This window comes from Electrona antarctica (genome assembly GCF_951216825.1).
Source record: "Electrona antarctica genome assembly, chromosome: 3".
In the NCBI taxonomy this organism is placed as follows: domain Eukaryota; kingdom Metazoa; phylum Chordata; class Actinopteri; order Myctophiformes; family Myctophidae; genus Electrona; species Electrona antarctica.
Window position 1 is genome coordinate 20051068 of NC_136808.1, and position 21741 is coordinate 20072808.

The 21741-nt window shown below is 41.5% G+C and overlaps 1 protein-coding gene across 1 annotated transcript; it reads left to right on the top strand.

Annotated features, from left to right (window-relative positions):
- Positions 1 to 14121: 14121 nt before the first annotated feature.
- On the top strand, positions 14122 to 21183 carry LOC306919681 (hatching enzyme 1.2-like; the record flags this gene model as incomplete). Its single annotated transcript, XM_079496236.1, has 5 exons — positions 14122 to 14135; positions 18839 to 19017; positions 19823 to 19904; positions 20088 to 20217; positions 21178 to 21183. 5 exons carry the CDS (start codon positions 14122 to 14124, stop codon positions 21181 to 21183), a joined length of 411 nt encoding a protein of 136 aa, XP_079352362.1.
- Positions 21184 to 21741: the final 558 nt, after the last annotated feature.

A 21741-nucleotide genomic window follows, 5' to 3' on the forward strand; every position in this document is an offset into this window, starting at 1 on the left:
GTGTGTGTTAACCATTGTAGGCACTTTGTCCTTCGATCAGGTCAGTAGGAAGGTAACAGAGATAAAAAGAGTAAAAGTATCTTAAAAACAACCAGGAGCCGGCCTGGGCCGTGGCTCAGCGGTCCAGGCACCTTGGCCGGTAGCCCAAGCCTGGCAGTGTGCCGCGGCTTCGACTCCCGATCCCGACGGCCTTTACTGCATGTCACTCCCCCATCTCTCTCCCCCATTTCCTGTCAGCCTACTGTCTGTCTCTCTATAAAGAATATAAAATAAAGGAGAAAGCCGCAATAAAAAAACATTTAAAAAAACAACCAGGAGCCAATGTGAAACTAAAACTGGAGTAATCATCTTATTTTAAGTTAAAACTTTAGCATCAGCAAAGAAATAGAAATTCACTCTGTGATTGCCGCGGTAATACGTTCTCCCAACTGCAGTATATACAGGGAAGACAATAAATTACCAAGAATTGAGCCCTATGGAATACCGGAACTGATGTCGTGTTTGTCTGAATCAAAGTCAGCTAGATTGGCAAAATAACTTCTGCCTGTTAGGTATGTGGAAAACCAAGATAAGGCTGTACCAGACAGACCTATCCAGTACTTCAGACGTTGTATTAAAATTGTAAGATCAATTGTATCAAATTCAGCCGTTTCATCAAGGAGTAGGAGAACGGATACATTTTTCTTGTCAGCGGACACCCTCCTATATCATGAATTACTTTTACAAGTGCTGTTGCTGTAGGACTGATATGGAATGGAATACATACTGCAATGTAGACCAATTAATGTTAATGACTTGTTTAGACTGAACAGGCCGTGTTACCTTAATTCATATCAGCTTCAAGTATGTTTTGTGGCTCCAGACAGAATTTATATTACCAACAAAAACAGCTGAAACGGAACCCTGTTCATTGAATGATTTGATTTTATTCTATTGTGTTTGTTTTTGTAATACTTTGTTTATGAACCATGTATTAACTGTAAAGATGTACGACACATAACGGTGGGTCTCTTTGAATGATCAGATCTTTAAATTTAGGCCAACAACTGAAGTACAACTCAGAGAAAAAAAAGAATGTTTGTGTTGTAGTTTGATGAGACGTTATCTTTGCAAGAACTCCATTTCCTGCTGTTATGTTTCCTGTCTTGTATCTGACTGTGTGTGTGTGTGTGTGTGTGTGTGTGTGTGTGTGTGTGTGTGTGTGTGTGTGTGTGTGTGTGTGTGTGTGTGTGTGTGTGTGTGTTTGTGTGTCCTTCACAATCTTGCACAGAGTTGCTTAACGCTAACACTAACGTTGAAAATCACTAACATTGAGTACGTTTTACCCCATATAATAAATTCCATAGGGAATATTTCTCATCAAAATATTAAAGTATAGCCTATAACAATACATTTCTTTAATATTTCAACATGATGAAATTTCACAAAAACAGGTATCATTGGGGGGGGGGGGGGGGGGGGCTAACATGGTTTCAAAAAACATGTCAACGGTGAAAAATGTGGGTATGTTTAAAAAAAATCAATATAATACTAATAATGGAGCTGGGAAGTTACTTGTGTGTGAAACCTAATCCAACCTTTAGAATGACAGGGTCCTGGCTGTCCTGCATGCCCCGGGGTCTTTGATGTCCTTAATGGTGTGTGTGTGTATGTGTGTGTGTGTGTGTGTGTGTGTGTGTGTGTGTGTGTGTGTGTGTGTGTGTGTGTGTGTGTGTGTGTGTGTGTGTGTGTGTGTGTGTGTGTGTGTGCGCGCACTACACGTCTGCACGCATGTGTGTGTTTTCTGTAAAATTGTAATTAAATGCAAGGGGCTCGTGAAAGATAATTTGTCTGTCAGGAACCAACTATCTCCGTTTTGAAACTTAACCTAAAAATAAATAAAAAAAACAAATATTGAACCAATGAAAAGTATTAAAAAGCACTTCTGACTAAACCTCCTAGCTCCATTGGATCCTCAAACTGTCGTTCAAAACAACTTACTCCAAATCTTTCTTTATTTTATTTTATTTTATTTTTAGTCTGACTACAAAACAACTACTGGTATATATCCACATTAATTGGTCCATCAGGCGCCCCGGCTGGCCAGGGGGAGGTGGTTTAGAGACCAGGATTATTTTTTGTGAGGGTACTACCTATACCCTTTGCCAACTCCGCCTCGGGTATGGGCACTGATGGAGGAGAGAACACGCCCACAGCGTCCCCAGCTGGAATCGAACCCAGGACCTTCTAGGTGTGAGGCAACAGCACTACTGACTGTGCCACCGTGCCCACAGCCCTCCTATGAGACACAGACTGATTAGAAAATAATTGTGGTATTTTATCATGAACATTATTGAGGACCAATTATATGAAGATAAGTTGAAAAGTGGTGAAGTGGTCCTTTAACACCCAATACTTTCCATTATGGTCTGCCTATAATGAACCTGCGTTCATGGCCTTGTTTCTGGTCCACTGAAGGTCATTATAATGCCTGACAGACATAATGAGATATTTACCCCAAAATATAATTTTCTTGAGGCATAAGGGTCATAAGGGTTAAACCATTTAACGTCCTGCTTGTTATGCTGCACTTTCATCTTGCGGTGAACATGTGAAAAATAGTGAAAATAGTGCATCTACAAACGGGAGTTTATAGATCGGCCATTTATGGCTTTAAATAATGAACAAAAATCACATCCATGTGAAGTGAAGGGCTCTCTTATCATCGTACATCATCCAATGCATATACTTCCCCATGAATTCATTTGTCAACTTAAATGCCAACTTATGTTATTATCTTATAACCATTGTCAATGGCCTTTAATGTTTGTGTTGGAACATACAGCCGATCTGCTCACACATTTGACGTAAATTCTCCTTTCATTGTCAATGGCAAATGTGACACAAGTTATGACAAAAAGCTGTATGGGCTATAGCGCCCCTCAAAAATCACACCTGTGTGAAGTGAGGGGTGCTCTTATCGTTAACATGTTGATTTGCTCAGACACATTATGACGTAAATTCTCCATTCATTATCAATGGGAATGTAATAAAAATGCTGATTTGCTCAGACACATATGACGTAAATTCCCCATTCATTGTCAATGGAAATGTTATCTTTGTGTAGGATGAAAATTGCAGATTTGCTCGTGTTGTGTATTGGAACCACATCATGTAATATTCCATATTGTTTAATGTTTATATATACTGTTGCAGTATGCAGTATACTGTGCATAGTGATGACTGCATGCAGGTGACTGCATGGTACTCTGTACTTTGTAATTTGTGTCTGGTGAGACACCACGTGCAGGGCCATAGTGATCAATGGGACATTGTGTTGACATCCTATAGAAATTAGAAATGGTCACCTGTTCAGTTTGATGTTTAGAATCTGCGTGCACGTGCTCACACAATACATGCGTACGCAATAAGCTTGGACTTCAGAGAGCTAGAGCTACAGACACAGAGACAGAGACAGGGAGGCAGAGATCAAGATCGGGCACTGCGGGACAGCACTGCTGGTGTGAGGTTCAGCTCGGCAGGATGACTAGCACTGCTGGAGTGGACTGAACATGAATTTGGTAACTAACATTTGTCTTTAATAAAATGATACAGAAATAAAGGCATGCCTGGTCTTCTCCATTAATTTATACAACGAGGTCAAAGGGGCTTTTATAGAACACTCCATAGGCTACAATTCTCCATTCATTGTCAATGACATTTAATGTTTTCGTTAGGACAAAATAGCCGATTTGCTCAGACACATATTACGTAAATCTCCATTCATTGTCAATGGCTTAATGTTTGTTTTAGGGCAAAAATCAACACTATAGCTGAATATAGGAGGGGCTAGCACCCCTCAAAAAAGAAAATATACTTAAATTAGGCTACAAAAGTATAGGTACCGTATACCAGTAAGCACATCATAGCACATATGGCCCATAGCACTTACCCTACCCCCTTAGATAGCATTTCTGTAGACTTAGATATCATTTGATACAGACTTATAGCATGCTATGTAGACAGAACTATAATTGCATTGTATGTAGTCATAGCACATCATAGCACATATGTATAGCTATAGTTTATAATATGTATAGTTTCATTATATAGATATTCCACTGTTATGTTCTTAGTTTACGGTACGCATGTTTCATGATAAATGCTTTTTATGTGATGTATGTGATTAACATGGTTGTATATGTATAGCATTTAAGCTGCCCTGAGAGCAGCATTCAAAAGCTGCCCTCTCAGAGCAGCAAATTAACATGCATGTAGCATTATTGAGCAGCATTCAAAAGCTGCCCTATAAGAGCAGCAAATGAACATGGTTGTAGCATTTAAGCTGCCCTAGAGCAGCATTCAAAAGCTGCCCTCAGAGCAGCAAATTAACCTGGTTGTATTCATATGTATAGCATTTAAGCTGCCCTGAGAGCAGCATTCTCTCGCAGCTCTGCTATTTTCAAATGGCCGCCTGAAGTGGTTAATGTATGTTGTGTATAACTAAGTAACTACGGTAGTAACTAAAGTTTTCAAATAATTGTAGTGGAGTAAAAGTAGGCTACAATATGTGTGTGTGTGTGTGTGTGTGTGTGTGTGTGTGTGTGTGTGTGTGTGTGTGTGTGTGTGTGTGTGTTGTTAATACAGAGGAAGCTGTCCAGCCAGCGGCCACAGTGTCACATGAGTTTGACTGCATTAGCAGAGTTGCCCAGTGGGGGGCAGTACAGTCATGTTTAAATCATCCATTAAACAATTAAATAATTAGCTTCTGCACAAGGTGCTGCCACACGGTCGAAAGAGCTGCGCACGTTCTCGGCTGCGCGCAGCTTAAAGCTTGAGTTTTTAGACAGCTGGTGGATGGAAATTAAGCTCCACCTCCGCTGAATTCTTGCGCAACGGCCGGATTCCCGGAAACGCTCTCCTCCGCTCAAGTCTTCCGCGGAGGTGGAGCTTCTTTTCCATCCACCAGCTGTCTAAAAACTCAGAATGTAAGCTGCGCGCAGCTTAAGAAGTGCGCAGCTTAAGACCGTTTTGCGCTATGGTGTGGAGACGGTGATAACAGCGCAGACAAGTGTTGTTTATTTGGTGTTGCCATGTCTGTTTATTATAAGCAATTTTGGGCTTGTTTTTCTGTAAAGTCGCTTGTAAATATAGGCTACTGGTAGGCCTAGTGGGTTGGGTTTTTGGTCTTGTTTAGTGCAGTTGCTTATTTGGGTTTGTTTCTAAAGTTTTGTTTATTTGGGCTTGTTTCTAAAGTGTTGTTGTTTATTTGGGCTTGTTTCTAACGTGTAGGCCTAGTTGTTTATTTGGGATAGGCCTATCTCACAGCCCGCTTTCCACGCCCACTTCCGGTAGATAGTGGTGTCATTTAACATTAGCATTTACACGTTTTTTTCTCTTGTAAAAATGTGACAGACCAATATTATTATGAAGCAAACAAGATGGTAAATCAGCTCGAACAGATAGAACAAACCTTACCTTGAGAAAACAAAAGTTGTAGACTTCTTAAATAACCTCTGTTAACATGTAGTGTCTATGGAGTGACGTCACGCTATCACCACTAGCCCCGAAAGGGGGCGTAAAAAGGGGGCGGGGAAATTCTGTGAGATAGGCTTATTGTTTAAAGTGTGTTTATTTGGGCTTGTTTCTAAAGTGTAGTTGTTTATTTGGGCTTTTTCCGAAGGGTATAGTTTAATTATTAAATTAGCCAAAATCCACAAATCACATTCTTTTCCCAAGATTAGTAGTTTTTGAAATGGCAGATCTACAAGCTCACAACGCGTCACAACACTGACGTGTTGTGAGCTTATGTAGCTATTATTTAAAAATATCTGATGTATTTAAAAAAAAGGGGAATATTTGAAAAATATGATCAAAGTGTTGCGCGGCACGGGTGCACGTCAATCCTCTTTGCTTGTAACTTCTAGCCTAGCGGGCCGGGCCAGACTCATTGCGGGGATTCACTGAGGCTTCCTCCCCGCATGAAGCGTCAGTGAATCCCAGTCTGGCCCCACCAGGCTATTAGTCCGGCAGCCGACAGGCTTCTCTTGTTTAAAGTGGGAAATTTGGTATATAGTCTTTTTTATTGGCCTAAAATATTGTCTATATACATACATTTCTGAATCAACTTGTTGACCGGCTGTCACTAGGCCTATTGGGCAATTTTTTATAGGGGTTTCTTGTGACCCTACCATGCATTAACATCCTATGGCAGGCAAAAATGTCAAAAATGACAAACTTTTTAGGCCAATAAAAAAAGACTATGGGCTCCATTTTCGTCATCGCTAAACCCCTTATCCCTAAACTTCTTTGCCTTTTTTTTACTATTTTGAAAAACATTTTTGAATAGTTCAACCAACCAATCTACATTGACACGTTGTGAGCTTGTAGACTGGCAATTTTAACTATTCAAAAATGTTTTGCAAAATAGTTAAAAAAGGCAAAGAAGTTTAGGGATAAGGGGTTTAGCGGTGACGAAAATGGAGCCCTACCAAATGTCCCATAACCCCGGCTGCAAGACTATATGTCATTTCAACACTGCTCCTCTGCTGCCACCATGTAGCCGCTACAGTAACAACATCCTACACTAAATAAATAAATGCATGTTCTATGTTCACATTAAATTGTTACATTTGGTTACCGTCAAACAAACTATCCATAGTGTTCAGAAAACATATATCTTCCATTCAAATATAATGTCTCTTATTATATTTAATCAGCGGCACAACCATGGGCCAGGTGGAGCCTGCAGAACCATTGCGTCTCTAGAATCCTGAATGAAGTGCCCATGCGGTGCTGGGAGTAATATGCATGATGTGTACAATGTGTACGTCATTATCAGACTTCAACTTCTTGTTTATGCCTGAAGATGACTGGATATACATGCAGATTGTGTAGCTATTTGTAGCAATTGTAGAAATTAGACCTTGATTGTTGAATGTTTAAGCATTCATTATTTCAAGGGATGATTGCCAAATTGTTTAAATTCTACCAATGTCATGGCTTGAGCAATGGCACTAAGATAAGGACCAGGAAGTGTTATAGAATGCATTGTGACTACTGTAACACGCCTTTATCGGATCTATAAATAAGCCGCGTTCTTACGCACTGTTATACCTTATCTGATCGAGGAAGTATAGTTTCGGCCATTACGAAGCCAGGAGACTAATTAGAAAGCAGTCTGTGATTTTTATAGATCTGACGTCATGGACTGTGATATTTATAGATCTGGCATCGATGACATACCGATGTCCATATCGCCCACCCCTTTCAGTCAATTCAAAATAGCCAATCTACAAGCTCGCAATGTGTCGCATCATGACCCATTGGGAGCTTGTAGATCTTTAAAAGATTTTTAAACATTTGAAAACTTGAAATGGGACATTGTGCATAATGTATACTTTTACTTTCTGTACTATATGTTGATGCATATACTTTTGTACTTTTACGCAAGTACATTTTTAATTCCGGACATTTACTTACTTGTAACAGAGTATTTCTATATTGCAGTATATTGATTTTACTTAACAGTAAGAAATGGGAGTACCTTTCATTGGTTCTCAAAGTGGGGCCAAGGGACCAATGAGCCATGAATGAGTTATTGTTTTGTACTTATCTGTTTCCATTGTAGGATAGGGGGGGGGGGGTACTACTATGCCGTATTCTGGTGCGGGCCGGGGCTTCACAAAAATAGCAGATCTACAAGCTCACAAAGATTGAGTCGTGTTGAATTTGATCTATAACGTATTCCTAGGAAATAGGAAGGAAAGCTATAGGACGTAACAAACACTGTTCACCTCTGGACAGTGGACACACACACACGCACGCATGGCACGCACACACGCACGGCACGCACGCACACAGTTTTTGTTGAGTGTTATTTTTAGAGAGAGACAAAAGAGACACATACAAAAAGGTTTGTGTTGGAGTGAACAAACTGAAATAACAGACTTATGTAACACAGCCTCCTATTGGTCAAAATTCCTGTCCATTGGAGCAAAGGACTGGAAAATACCCAAGTACAATTATTCAACTAATTGTACTAAAGGGAATTTTCACTTTCAAACATGTTTTTCAGGCTTTTGTGTTTCACCCCAGATAGTTTTTAAGTTGCTTGATTAAGTATTTAAATATTTGATATTCACTTTATCACACACACACACACATTTAAATTAACCACGATAGATGTATTGAAAACACCCGTCCTTGGTTCTGGTTCGGGGTTGTGTTTTTTCAATAACGTTTTTCATTTAATTATAAAAAAAGAAAGAAAAGAGATTATAAAACTTAAATGAAACAGTAATTGAAAAAACATGCCCCCCCCCCCCCCCACACACACACACACACACACACACACACACACATACACATGCACTGTTAAGTGCTTGCACATAGGCACACATGGCATCAAAGCATGGTGTTGTGTGCTGGCACACTATACATTATCTAATCATACTTTATCATTTGTTTATATGTCGACCATCTATCGGTTCACTAATGCTATTGTCTTTCTTCTGTTGTAGTGCCTATCTATGCTGCTATGATCTATGCTGCTGGTCTAGAGACTCACCTGTCAATCACTTGGCTCACTTGGCTGCTCTGCCCTGTCCCAGCTGTACTTCATGAGTGATTGAGTGATGCTAGCCTCGATACCCAGGCTTTCATTTTGTGAGTGATGCTACTATAGTAGCAGGCTATAAGAGGAGCTGTGGACAGCAGCTCATTGTCTCACCAACACCTGACTTGAATAGTTGTGTTTCCTTTGTGTTCTGTTGCGCTTGTTATTCCAGTTACTGGGCTGGTCGTAAGTATTTGTTTGCCGTTTGGTTTTTGTTTATTTTAGTTCTTATTTTGTTTTTGTAGTTTTTGGAGAGTCTGTGGACTCAGACATGTACATTATTACACATTATTACACTTATTAGTTTACCCAGCCCATATTTGTGTTTGTTAGGCTGCCTAGTTAGGTCTTGAGTCATATCATTTATTATTGTTTTCGGCCTTTATTAAGTTGACCCCTTTATGTTTTCGTGTTACATTCCTGGCTTGTTTGGGGTTCAGTGTCTGATATTTATTGCCCGATTTCAATTTTAAATACATTTGTTATATTTTTGGTAAACTTTTAACCTGACTTTGTCCTTATTATGTTATGGTCCTTGGTGTTCGAGCCAATTGTAAAGGTCCGTCACACACACACACACACACACACACACACACACACACACACACACACACACACACAGGGCTGAGTCACTATGACACACAAAGTCACTAACAAAAGCTGTGTGTTTTGATTGATTGAAATATTTAACAGTTATATATATATATATAACAGTTTTCAGAATTACAGTACATTTCAAGCACAAACTCAATACAAAGACTGTTAACTGTGAGTGGACGACCCAATTAAGCATTACACTTGTTTACAAGAGGGTCCACCATGTTCAATTCATCAAAACATTTAGAGATGTACAAATAGACACTTCTATATAGACAAAGAACAGAACAGGAATTCATCATAAAGGGAAAAGAAACATATACAGTGAGGGGAAAAGGGGGGGGGTGGATTCAGATTTTATGGGGCCAGTTTCGAATTGCAGCCGTCCGTAGGTGCCTTTGCATGTCTTAATGACTGTTGGTAGGGCGTTCCACATTTTGGTGGCATAGGAGCGAAATGAATTTAGTCCCTTGTTTGTGCCGAAACTGTGTTGTACATGGTTCGTTGCACTCCCTCTGGTGTTGTGGGTGTGGACTTCGTTAACATTAAGGAAGTATCTAGACAGGTACATGCCTACATGGGTATCTTGGTGGTGTATCGAATCTTGTGGACCAGACCTATTGCAAGATGCTGTACTCTGTCGTCGACCCTAAGCCATTCCAGCCTGTCAAAGTGGGCAGGGGTGAGGTGGGTTTGGGGGGTGAGGCCAAGTAGGAGCCTGACCAGTTTGTTTTGGGAAGTCTGGAGCCTAGTTTTAAGGGCCTTTGAGGTGCTGTGGTACAATTTACAATTTAGGCATTTAGCAGACGCTCTTAATCCAGAGCGACTTACAATAGGCAAGAACAAAAAGCATGGGAATACATCACATATGTAAAAAAAAAAAACACGCGAAACATGCGTAAGCTAAGACCGTGACTAGAACATATCTATATAATGACACTATACATATAAACTATAACTAGAACATATCTATATAATGACACTATACATATAAACTACACATATATGCTATACTATGCTGTACATATATACTATGAAGTGCTATGACTACATACAATGCACCCATTGTGCTGTCTACATGACATGCTACAAGTCTGTTTCAAATGCTATACAAGTCTAAGAAGTGCTGTCTAAGGGGGTAGGGTAAGTGCTATGGGCCATGATGGAGTCTGAAAAGGTGGGTTTTCAGACTACGGCGGTGCATTCCACAGTGCATTCCACAGTTTTGGGGCCAGAAGGGAGAAGAGTTTGGGACGTGTGGAGCGTTGTCCCGGCGTTTTTAGTGAGGGTACCAGGAGGTGCATGCATAGTCAAAGAAACCTTTTACGAGGGCTCCTGTTAAGGTCTTCAAGGTGTTTTTGTTGACCAGTGAGGAGATCCTGTAAAGGAATCTTGTTCTTTGGTTGACTTTTTTGATTACGTTGGTGGCCATTTTATCACCGGAAAGATTAGCCTCCAGGATGGAACCTAGGTAGGTAATTTCATCTTTACGTGTGATAACATTGTCACCCACTCTAACCAAGAAGCCATTTGCCTTGCTGAGATTACTATTAGATCCAAAGTTATTCCCAGGTGTAAAGATAGTTTGTTATCAGCGAGCCAGGTGCGGATTCTACCGAGTTCAGAGCTGAGGGCCTTTTCAACCTGCAGTTTGTTCCTGTCCGAGACTAGCAGTGCCGAGTCATCTGCGAACAGGAACAAGTTGCAGTCACAAGTGTGTGTGTGTGTGTGTGTGTGTGTGTGTGTGTGTGTGTGTGTGTGTGTGTGTGTGTGTGTGTGTGTGTGTGTGTGTGTGTGTGTGTGTGTGTGTGTGTGTGTGTGTGTGTGTGTGTGTGTGTGTGTGTGTGTGTGTGTGTGTGTGTGTGTGTGTGTGTGTGTCAATTCACTGCAAGATATTCCAAATCGGCACAAGCACTTGGAATGGTATTTGTATCTGATTACATTTAGTTTGACTCAGTTCCACAGATACTGTAGCCTACATATTGTAAAAATAGGCTTGGGTGGCTAGTGTAGCGGTCCGGGCACCTAGGCTGCTGAGCCAGCCTGACGGCGTGTTGCGGGTTTGACTCCAGAATAGATCCTGACTATACTTCTGCCGTGTGTCACCCCCCCATCTCTCTCCCCATTTCCTGTCACCATACTGTACACTATCCAATAAAGGCAGAAAGCCCAAAAATATATCTTTAAAAAATATTGTCACAGACACGCGCAGAACAAGTTCAGTCGGGAAACTTAGTGCAGTTGTCAGCAGCCGTTCATTGAGCTGCCTCAGCATCACGTTCTCATTCACATGATCCAATCACACATACTCATTTCATCTTCATCTGTAGATGGATGGATTCAGACACACATTCATACAGTGGAGGAAACCATGCAAGGCACCAACCTTTCTTTCTTAGGATCCCCATTAGCTTCCACAAAGTCTTCCTGGGGTCCACACAAAAATGTATACAATAAAAACCCATTAACCCTGCTTGAGTTCCTTCGGTCCTTGTATATGTTTTGTCTCTCTGTGATGCTGTTGCTTTTCTGTTTTTTTGTGATGTGTCTGAGTTGTTTTTACTGTTTGTACTCGTTGTTGTTGTTCTGTGTGGTAGCTATAGTACATTTGTTTTTATTTACCTGTACAGCACTTTGTAAACCCTGAGTTGTGAAACGTGTGCTATATAAATAAAGTGAATTGGATTGGATTGAAAAACAGATGATAATTAAAATTTTAAAATGGACAAAATTTAGTTCTCAGCTAAAACAGTGAAGTCGCTCTGCATTTAACAGAGACAACAACCAATTGTCACAAATACACTGTTTACACAAAATACACAAAATAAAATAACATACAAAAAATAGAAAACTAAAAACAATTACATCTATAAAGGACTGATCAGTTTATGTTTAAGTAACTAACCTGCATGCTCGGGAACAGTTAGGGGTTCAGACAGAGTGCACAAGGACACTTCAACACCTAACTCTGTGTTACATAAGTGTCTTATTTCAGTTTGTTCACTTGAAAAAAAGAAGAAAAATGTTTTTGTCTCTTGTGTCTTTCTAAAAATAACACTACAAAAATGTGTGTGTGTTATGCATTATGTAGGCCTATATTATATAAGTAGGCTACAGTAGAATTTGAGAAACAGACATTATTTCCTGGACCATACAGTGTTGATTTCGTCGACTAAAACTATTAGGATAAATGTTCGTTAACTACGAAAACTAAATAAAAAAAAGATGCTGAGGAAAACTAAGGCCCCTTTTACACGAGAATGGTTTCCATAAAAAAAGGCAAAATAAAGTATCGTTTGCAATTTGCACGGTTCCGTTTAGACGACAACAGCGTTTTCGGGGGTTGAAAACTCCTTCCAGAGTGGAAAGCTGGCGGGGTGCATAATTATGTTGGTCAGGCGTAGGCTCCTATAACAGTCGGTTAAGACACATGCATGGCCGGTAAAGACTCACCCGTGGCTCTGACATGCGTGGCCGGTAAAGACTCACCAGTGGCTTCAACATGCGTGGCCGGTTAAGACACATATGCGTGGCCGGTAAAGACTCACCCGTGGCTCCGACATGCTTTGCCGGTTAACAGAGGGTGAAAGTAGGCAAAAACGGGCATTAATGCATGACATTGAATTGTGTTTGTGTGTTTAGATAAACTAAATAAATCCTAATTGTATTTCCTTTTCTTTTTTTCCCCTTTTTAGCCTGCTTGCAGGACTTTCTGAGTCTTTGAAAAGAAGCCATCGTCTGGACTAGCCTAGCTAGGTAAGAAAATATATAGACTTTTGTTTATTTTTCCCCCCCCATTATTGTCCTGTGTATTTAATTCATCAAGGCATTGAGGGGAGGGGAATTTCCGGTGATAAGATTAGACTTTTGAATTGTGTTTGTTTAAAATAAATCCTAATGTTTGTGTATTCCTTCACAGGAAATGCTTTTCCTGGAATCACCACCCTGGCCCTGGCCTTGTTTTCTGCTTTAGTTCAATAAACTTCATTTCGTGACATCTGCCAATTTTCTACATGAAGTGTGTGTGTGTGTGTATATGGGGGGCATGAAACAGACTTCCAATCAGGTGTGTTTTTTTGAGCATGCCCAGAAGTGCTTTGGTAGTATGTAAATGTATGTTTTCTTCATGCCAATAAAGCTCCATTGAATTGAATTGGAAGGGGGTTGTGGGGGGTGGGGGGATTCTTGTCCAAGAGGTGTGACTGGTAGGAAGCAGCCACAGCTGTGGGCCTTGCATATCTAAGTTGGTATACAATTCGGACATCTACATACCTGTAGATTTGCTGATTCCGGGCAGGTAAACAACCGTACTCACCCGTAAATTTACTGTCTACATTTAGTATATCTGCCCGTAATCCTTTTTTGCACAGTGTAAGAGACATGCGTGGTTGGTTAAGACACATGCGTGGCCGGTTAAGACACATGCGTGGCCGGTAAAGACTCACCAGTGGCTCCGACATGCGTAGCCGGTTAAGACACCTATGCGTGGCCGGTAAAGACTCACCCGTGGCTCCGACATGCGTTGCCGGTTAAGACACATGCGTGGCCGGTTAAGACTGAACCGTGGCTTCCGTGTGCGGTTAGAATGTTCTCCTGGTACCCCCTCATCCTCGCAACACAGATAAGCATATTTGCAACCTTACATTTTGATGCCATTGGAACTATTTGCATTAAAACTTTTCAATCAAAGTCACAACACATTTTCACAACATTTATTTATAGACCTATGCAGAAACATAATTGCCTTCCTTGATGCATCAATTAAGCGTCAACGACCATCAGCTGCATGGTCACAGTCACAGACACTCAGAGTCCCCTTAAGAACGTAAAATTTTCCGCCATATTTTATGACAGAATTTAAGAGATGGAGGCGCCGCGTGGCCAATGTCATTTTGATATTATGACCGTGGAAAAATGCACTCTCCGACATGGTGGAGACATGGTGGGTAGCGCATCCCCGGCCGATGAGGTGTGAAGTGTGAACGGTTTGGGGGACCATTTAAAACAAAGGTGGCTTGCATGCTGTGGTTTGCTATACTAAACAGAAATTTGGATGCACAAGGGCTGCCAAAGTAGGATATCTTTTGTTGTTTTTCTTGTTTTTTCGCCCCCTCTCTTCGAAGTTAGACTGGTCCAGCTCTAAACTGACTGGGCCACGGCCCGCGTGGCCCAATGGACCCTACGCCGGTGCCTACTTTACTTTATATAATAGTTAGATCATAGTTACTGTGGTTGATGACAGACAGAGATTACTGCACTAAGGGGGCGGGGGAGGGTGCAACATGTATCTGTTACACAACTTTGACATATTTTAGTTTGTTTGTTTCCATTGTGTGTCTTTCAAGAAAATGTCCCGTCAGACAAATGAGGCGTGTGATTGATGCCACTGTTAGGTGAACAGGTATTTGTGGTCTGAGTGACTGAGTCCACTGGGTATCCTTCCTGGAAAAAAACCCAAATGTCTCATCTTCTTCTTCCTCCTCCTCCTGCTGTTGATTGACAGGTTGAGTCATCGGCTCCACACCCTGTCGAGTGAGGGTATTTAACGCCACACACAACACACACACACCAGTCACTCAACTCACACTGCACCTGCCCCAAGGTAAGATGTACTCTACTCTCATCCGACTGTTACTTTTGACAGTTGACAGTTTGACAGTTTGTGTAGTTTTAGTCATAGTCTTTGACAAAAAATTCATGTAGTTTCAGTCACAGTTTTGTCATCTGAAATGTTTAAGTCTAGTTTTAGACTAAAATGTGTTGATATTTAGTCGACTAAATCTACACTTGATTTTGTTGACTAAAATGTATTTTGGCAGGCCGTGATGGCGTCGTAATGGCAGATTTTACACTTGGTTGCATGCTGAAAATAGCAATTTATGAAGATTTCAGAGCACAACACCCGAGCGCAACCAAACCTAAAATGACTTTATACTGTCAGGATCTGGACTGGAACATTTTAGCGTAGTTTCTATTTGTTGACTAAATTGTTCATCATAGCTTAGTTTTTTATTTACTGTATTTTCATCAGTGAAAAAAGGTAGTGCTAAACAAATTATGATCTATTATTATAATCTCTAATCTCTAATATCTTTATGTATATTCAGGTTAATAATCATATCTTTATGTATATTCAGCTTTATAATCATTAATATCTTTATGTATATTCAGGTTTATAATCATTCATATCTGTATCTATATTCAGGTTTATAATCATTAATATCTTTATCTATATTCATGTTTATAATCATTCACATCTTTATCTATATTCAGGTTTATAAATCATCATGACTTCACTTCACGTCTTCATTCTTCTCTCTCTGACTGGGACCATATTTGCGCTTCCTCTGGTACGAACACGCACACACACGCATGCATGCACGCACGCACGCACGCACGCACGCACGCACGCACACACGGACGCACGCACGCACGCACTGAAAATAGCACATCTACAAGGTTGTAGATGTGCTATTTATGGCGAATGTTTCCCCAATAGAGATGCTGGGGTTCAATAGGTTAATGTAAAATAATAATGTGTGTGTGCGTGCGTGCGTGCGTGCGTGCGTGCGTGCGTGCGTGCGCGTGTGTGTTGTGAATTGATGAAGAGTCCAGAGAAGTGTCTGTATTAGAGATAGCCTGCACCTTTGACCACAGCCTAGAGGATGTCTTTATGACCACGGTCATAAAATACCAACCACTTCTACACAATCTCAGAGCTGGGCTATACGTGCAGACTATTTGTCTTTATATTTGGCAGTCTAGGGCATACGCACAGACTGGTTGTTAGAGGGTTCCAACAACTTGGGATGCCCAAAAAGGAGGCAAAAAGGCTGGCAAAGTATTGTGGTGTCTCTGCTATAATTGGCAGTCGTCATGGCGGAGACGCTGTTACTTATACTGAGTGACATGCCTGTTGTATCATGAAAACACATGCCATGACTTTGCAGATGTAACTTTAATGCACCTATAATATTTGTGTCCTTGTATGCATATCCTTTGTGTGGACATAAATAAATGGTTAAAATGTGTGTGTGTGTGTGTGTGTGTGTGTGTGTATGTGTGTGTGTGTGTGTGTGTGTGTGTGTGTGTGTGTGTGTGTGTGTGTGTGTGTGTGTGTGTGTGTGTGTGTGTGTGTGTGTGTGTGTGTGTGTGTGGTTTTCAGGATCCAGCTGCTAGAGTCATTAGAGAGGCTGTTGTTGGTGAGTAACATCATAACTATATCATAACTTTATTAAATATCATGTTATTAACTAACTTATTGCGACCACAGGTCGCAGTTAATATGAAATCGTGAATTTCCCGTCAGTTGTTTGGTTGGTTGGTCACCCCAGGCATGACCATGTGGTCATGCCTCGTGACATCACGTGACATCTTCAGGGATGGAGATCCCTGATGTCATCAATCATTATTAAGCCCATATGTGGAGAACCCTGATGTCATCAATATTGGCCAGCAACTCTACATCTGACCTCAAACCCATGGATCTCCATATATGAAGCTGACCTGTTCTGACATTCAATATGTTGATCCCTCCCCACCCATCCATCCTTCCTCTTCGATGTCTCCCTTTTGACTGATACCTGTCCATTTAAACTCTAGACGGGCCTGCCCCAAAGTTTATTAGTGCAGCCACGCCCGGCAGCTGGAGAAAACTCAACAGGCCTGCAAATTAAGATCTGACCCCCCATGCCAAAGCACCAGTGCTCGCCCAGCAGTCTGCTGTCACCCAGGCGGATATGTTGATCTGACCCCATGCCAAAGCGCCAGCGCTCGACCAGCAGTCTGCTGTCACCCAGGCGGATGCGTATACACACAACGCCCTCAGGCGCCTTACTGGTATAATTATAACTGTCTTATGTGTATTTGTATAATTATATTTAATAACGGTTTGTTTCTATGAATCCAGGTGACATCACTGAAGATCTGGATGTGGGTGATCTTATTCAGACAGCGAACACCAACCTTGGTGAGTGAGACAACATATCTGCCTCAAGGAGACAACATGGCTGCTTAATACAGTATGTGTTGTTTGTGGCGTGTATTTCACTGTCTATATGTTGTCGTTTGTGTGCGTGCGTGTGCGTGTGTATGTGTGTAGGTCATGCCAGAGGTGACCCTCACGTCATGTTTGGTGACATCGCCATGCCAAACAGGAGGAACGCAAGTCCGTGCACACAGAGGGGATGTCTGTGGCCCAGAATGCTTAATGGCAACGTTTACATCCCTCTGACAATCTCTAATGCTTTCAGTACGTTCTGTTTGATTGATTGATTGATTGATTGATTGATTGATTTAATTATTTATTAACAGGGTTATTAAAATGATCCATGAATAGCTAATAAGCATTATATGCCTTAACTAAATTACTGACAGATTTAGTTCTCGCTGCATGCGTTTAGCCCTTGCCATGTCTTTTTTCAGTGCATAGGCATACTGTTATTTTGACGGTGAGAATTTCCCGGAAGCGGAAGTAAAAAGTATCCGACGATCTTATTTAAATTCACCCGAAACATACATTTTATAACCGCTACCAGCGATGCCTTAGTTATGAGCCGTGAATAAAGCTTGTTTCCCTCAAAAACTATAGGAATCGTCTTCGCGTTGTCGTGTCGAACTTCACAACGTTCGACACGGCAACTTGGGCGCTTTAGTGTGGTGGTGTCTCTCGTGGCGCAAGTTCACTTGAGACAGCGCCCCTCTGTCATGGTCTAAAACTGTAGGCTACTTTATCCCCTACTACTAGAGGGGGTGTGACCATTTATTCAAACGCGAAGGTGATTCTTCACTCGCTGCATGTCCCCTTGAATAAAAGATTGAATACACACTGGACCACAATGTAAACACGTCCCCAGGTCTCTTTCTGTTATAGGCTGATCCTTTTAGCCTAAAAGTGTTACCGTGCCTCCGTGACAGACATTCTCGAATAAATATATAATGAAAAAAGAATGACCAGACTAAATGGTTTGAATTTGTCTCCCACTGCAGGCCATGATCAGCGTAACACCATCATCAGAGGGCTGATTAGCTTCCATGGAACCACATGCATCCGTTTTATGTGGAGGAGAACTCAGAGAGACTATCTGAACATCTTCCCTGGGACTGGGTTGGTACACAGTACACACACACACACACACACACACACACACACACACACACACACACACACACACACACACACACACACACACACACACACACACACACACACACACACACACACACACACACACACACACACACACACACACACACACACACACACACAACTATGTAGGGCCTACAGGTAGACCTAGTATTTGGGATGACAGTATTCAGGGTTTCTCTCACCTGCCGGTACCACACTCTGGCCTCTGGCAAATAGAACGTTTCTAAAGCCTTGCAAAGAGCTTTCAAAGACACTGAGCTGCATTAGCCTCCCGCGAATAACGTGTGGATCGGCGGGCTTTTAAATCATTATTTTAAAAGGTTGTATTGCCATCTCCCACGTTCCATGTCCCGCCTCCCCACACCATGTGATTGGCCGGGCAAATTTAATCTAATGACAATACATTGTAACACTATTAATTATAGGTGCTGGTCATAGTGCATGGTAACATAACATTAACATACATTCATAATTTAACATTATGAACTGTACTTTAGGTGCTGGTCATACGTGGGGCGTCAGGGAGGCGCTCAGAAGATTTCTCTACAGAGCAGGGGGTGTGTCTACAAAAGCACCATCCAGCACGAGGTTCTGCACGCTCTGGGCCTCACACACGAACAGAACCGATCCGACAGAGACGAACACGTCACCATCGTCACCGACAACATCCAACCAGGTAACCACAATACCATTTAACTATACCCATACTAGCCTGGGATCAATACCATTTAACTACCTGTATACTTGCCTGGGATCATTACCATTTTCAGGTTTCTGCTCTGATCTGGAGCGTATACTGTAACTTACTGTCAAAAATGATTCCCCTTGTTAAAAGTATTTATTTTGGTATAATCGTTTCATTATTTTGGTATAATAATAATAGTTTGGCGTAGCCATCTGTTATAGTGTGGACTAGTGTGACTAGTGAGACTAAAGTAGCCTAATTCATTTGCATTATGTGGGGAACAAAAACAATGCGACACCAACCAAAACACAGCACTGGAACACGGTAGTGGAAAGCCTGGTGACGCGGAGATTATCAACCAGGTAATCAGCGTTCGGAATTGCGAATTGTCATAACGACTAAATTGGGGCGAAAAAGGGGGCAAAAAAAACTGACCTAGAGAATGAAATTGTAAAAAAGGAAAAAGAATATAATCTGTGCGACCTAAACAGATTAATTGGGAGCATTCATGTGGCTGTTGCTGAGATGCGACCATAACAATAGTTTGATACATAAATAAAGAAATGAATGAATGAATGCTTTTAAACATTTTGAAGTTTTGCCGATGTTTGGATCGATGTTAAAAAAAATCTATATACTTTGTATAATTAAGTGATTTTCTGATTGGTTCGTTTATAATGTGATGGTTTTGTCTTCTGATTGGTTCTGGGTGGTATGTCACTATGTGCTCTGTCTTCTGATTGGTTCTGGTGGTATGTGCTCTGTGTTCTGATTGGTCGACTCTGCTTCTCTACAGGAATGGAGCACAACTTCCAAATAGTGGAAACCAACAACTTGGCCACACCCTATGACTACAACTCTGTTATGCACTACAGCACGTGAGTGTGTGTGTGTGTGTGTGTGTGTGTGTGTGTGTGTACTGTGTACTAACCCAGTCCCAGGGTTCTGCCCAGTCCTAGTCCCAGATATTTTTGATATTTTGAATGCCGTTATAAAAAAATGTATAATATTAATGTGTGTGTGTGTGTGTGTGTGTGTGTGCGTGCGTGTCTGTGTGTCAGTTATGCATTTTCCAGAGAGTGGGGGGAGCTCCCTACCATCGTTCCTTATCCAGACGACTCGGTCACAGTAGGGGGTGCCAAAGAAATGAGCAGCAACGACATCCTCCGCGTCAACAGGCTATACTGCAGTGTAAGCCCAATTTGCCCAAACCATACCAATGATTCGAGACACAGCAAAACCATTTTAGCGTTTGTCGCAGCGGTCTGATATGTCCCGTTGCATGTTGGCACATGCCAGTGCTTTTTCTTGCATTACGTCGAAAGTGATTCAATTCAAAGTAGCTTTAGTGGCATGAGAAAACATTGTGGCAGACCATGTGGAAATACGAAAATGAGGACAAATTGTTTTTTCTTTTGCGGAACAATCCATGCTTGTCCAACACAAACCTCAAGCCACGGAAACTCAGCGATTTATGTTACGTCGCAAAAAATGTCCGCACTTGTCCAGTAAAGCCCAAATCACACCAATGGGTCGAGACGCAACCAAACATTTTTAGCGTTCGTCCCAGTGGTGTGATATGTCCTGTTGAATGTTGGCACATGGTGGCGCATGTCGCTGCAAGTTTACCCAAGTGATTCAATTGGTTTAATTCAATGGTTGCTTGCAACTACATGCGTCTATACATGCATTTACTCGCAACCATTGGTTGCAAGGATTTGCATGGCGAGTCTTGGTGACCCATTGGTGTGGTTTGGGCTTTAAAGCACCATTCTGTCGCAACTTTGCAAGTAGTTGCAGGTAGCAACTAGCAGTAGTTGCATGGCAAATTATTGGTGTGGTTTGGGCTTTATGGGTCAAGACGCAACAAAATGGTTTTAACGTTTGTCCCAGCGGTGTGATGTGTCCTGTTGCATGTCTGCGTGCCGCATGTCGACGCAAGTCGACCCAAGTGATTCAATTGGTTCAATTCAATGGTGCTTGCAACTACATGCATCTACATGTGTCTACTCGCTGCAAGGAGTTGCATGGTGACCCATTGGTGTGATTTGGGCTTTAGTTGACTAAATATCTAAATATTAGTCTTTGGAGTATGCATGGGCCTTTAGTCAACACAATTAACACTGCTAATGATATTTTTTTGTCCCTCAGATGTAAACTGAGACACTTGACTTCCTGTTTCCTGAACTGAACCATGCTGTCCTACTGAACAACCTACCATGCTGTCTACTGAACAACCTACGATGATGTCTACTGAACAACCTACGATGATGTCTACTGAACAACCTACCATGATGTCTGCTGAACAACCTACCATGATGTCTGATGAACAACCTACCATGATGTCTACTGAACAACCTACCATTTAAGGCCTGCTGAACAACCTACCATGATGTCTACTGAACAACCTACCATGATGTCTACAACCTACCATGATGTCTACTGAACAACCTACCATGATGTCTACAACCTACCATGATGTCTACTGAATAACCTACCATGATGTCCTACTGAACAACCTACCATGATGGCTGCTGAACAACCTACCATGATGGCTGCTTAACAACCTACCATGATGGCTGCTGAACTACCTACCATGATGGCTGTTGAACAACCTACCATGATGTCTACTGAACAACCATGTTGTCCTTAGAGTATAAATATAATAGAGACGTCACTGAGTGGCAGTGGTGGCCGAACGGTTTGCGGAGCGGT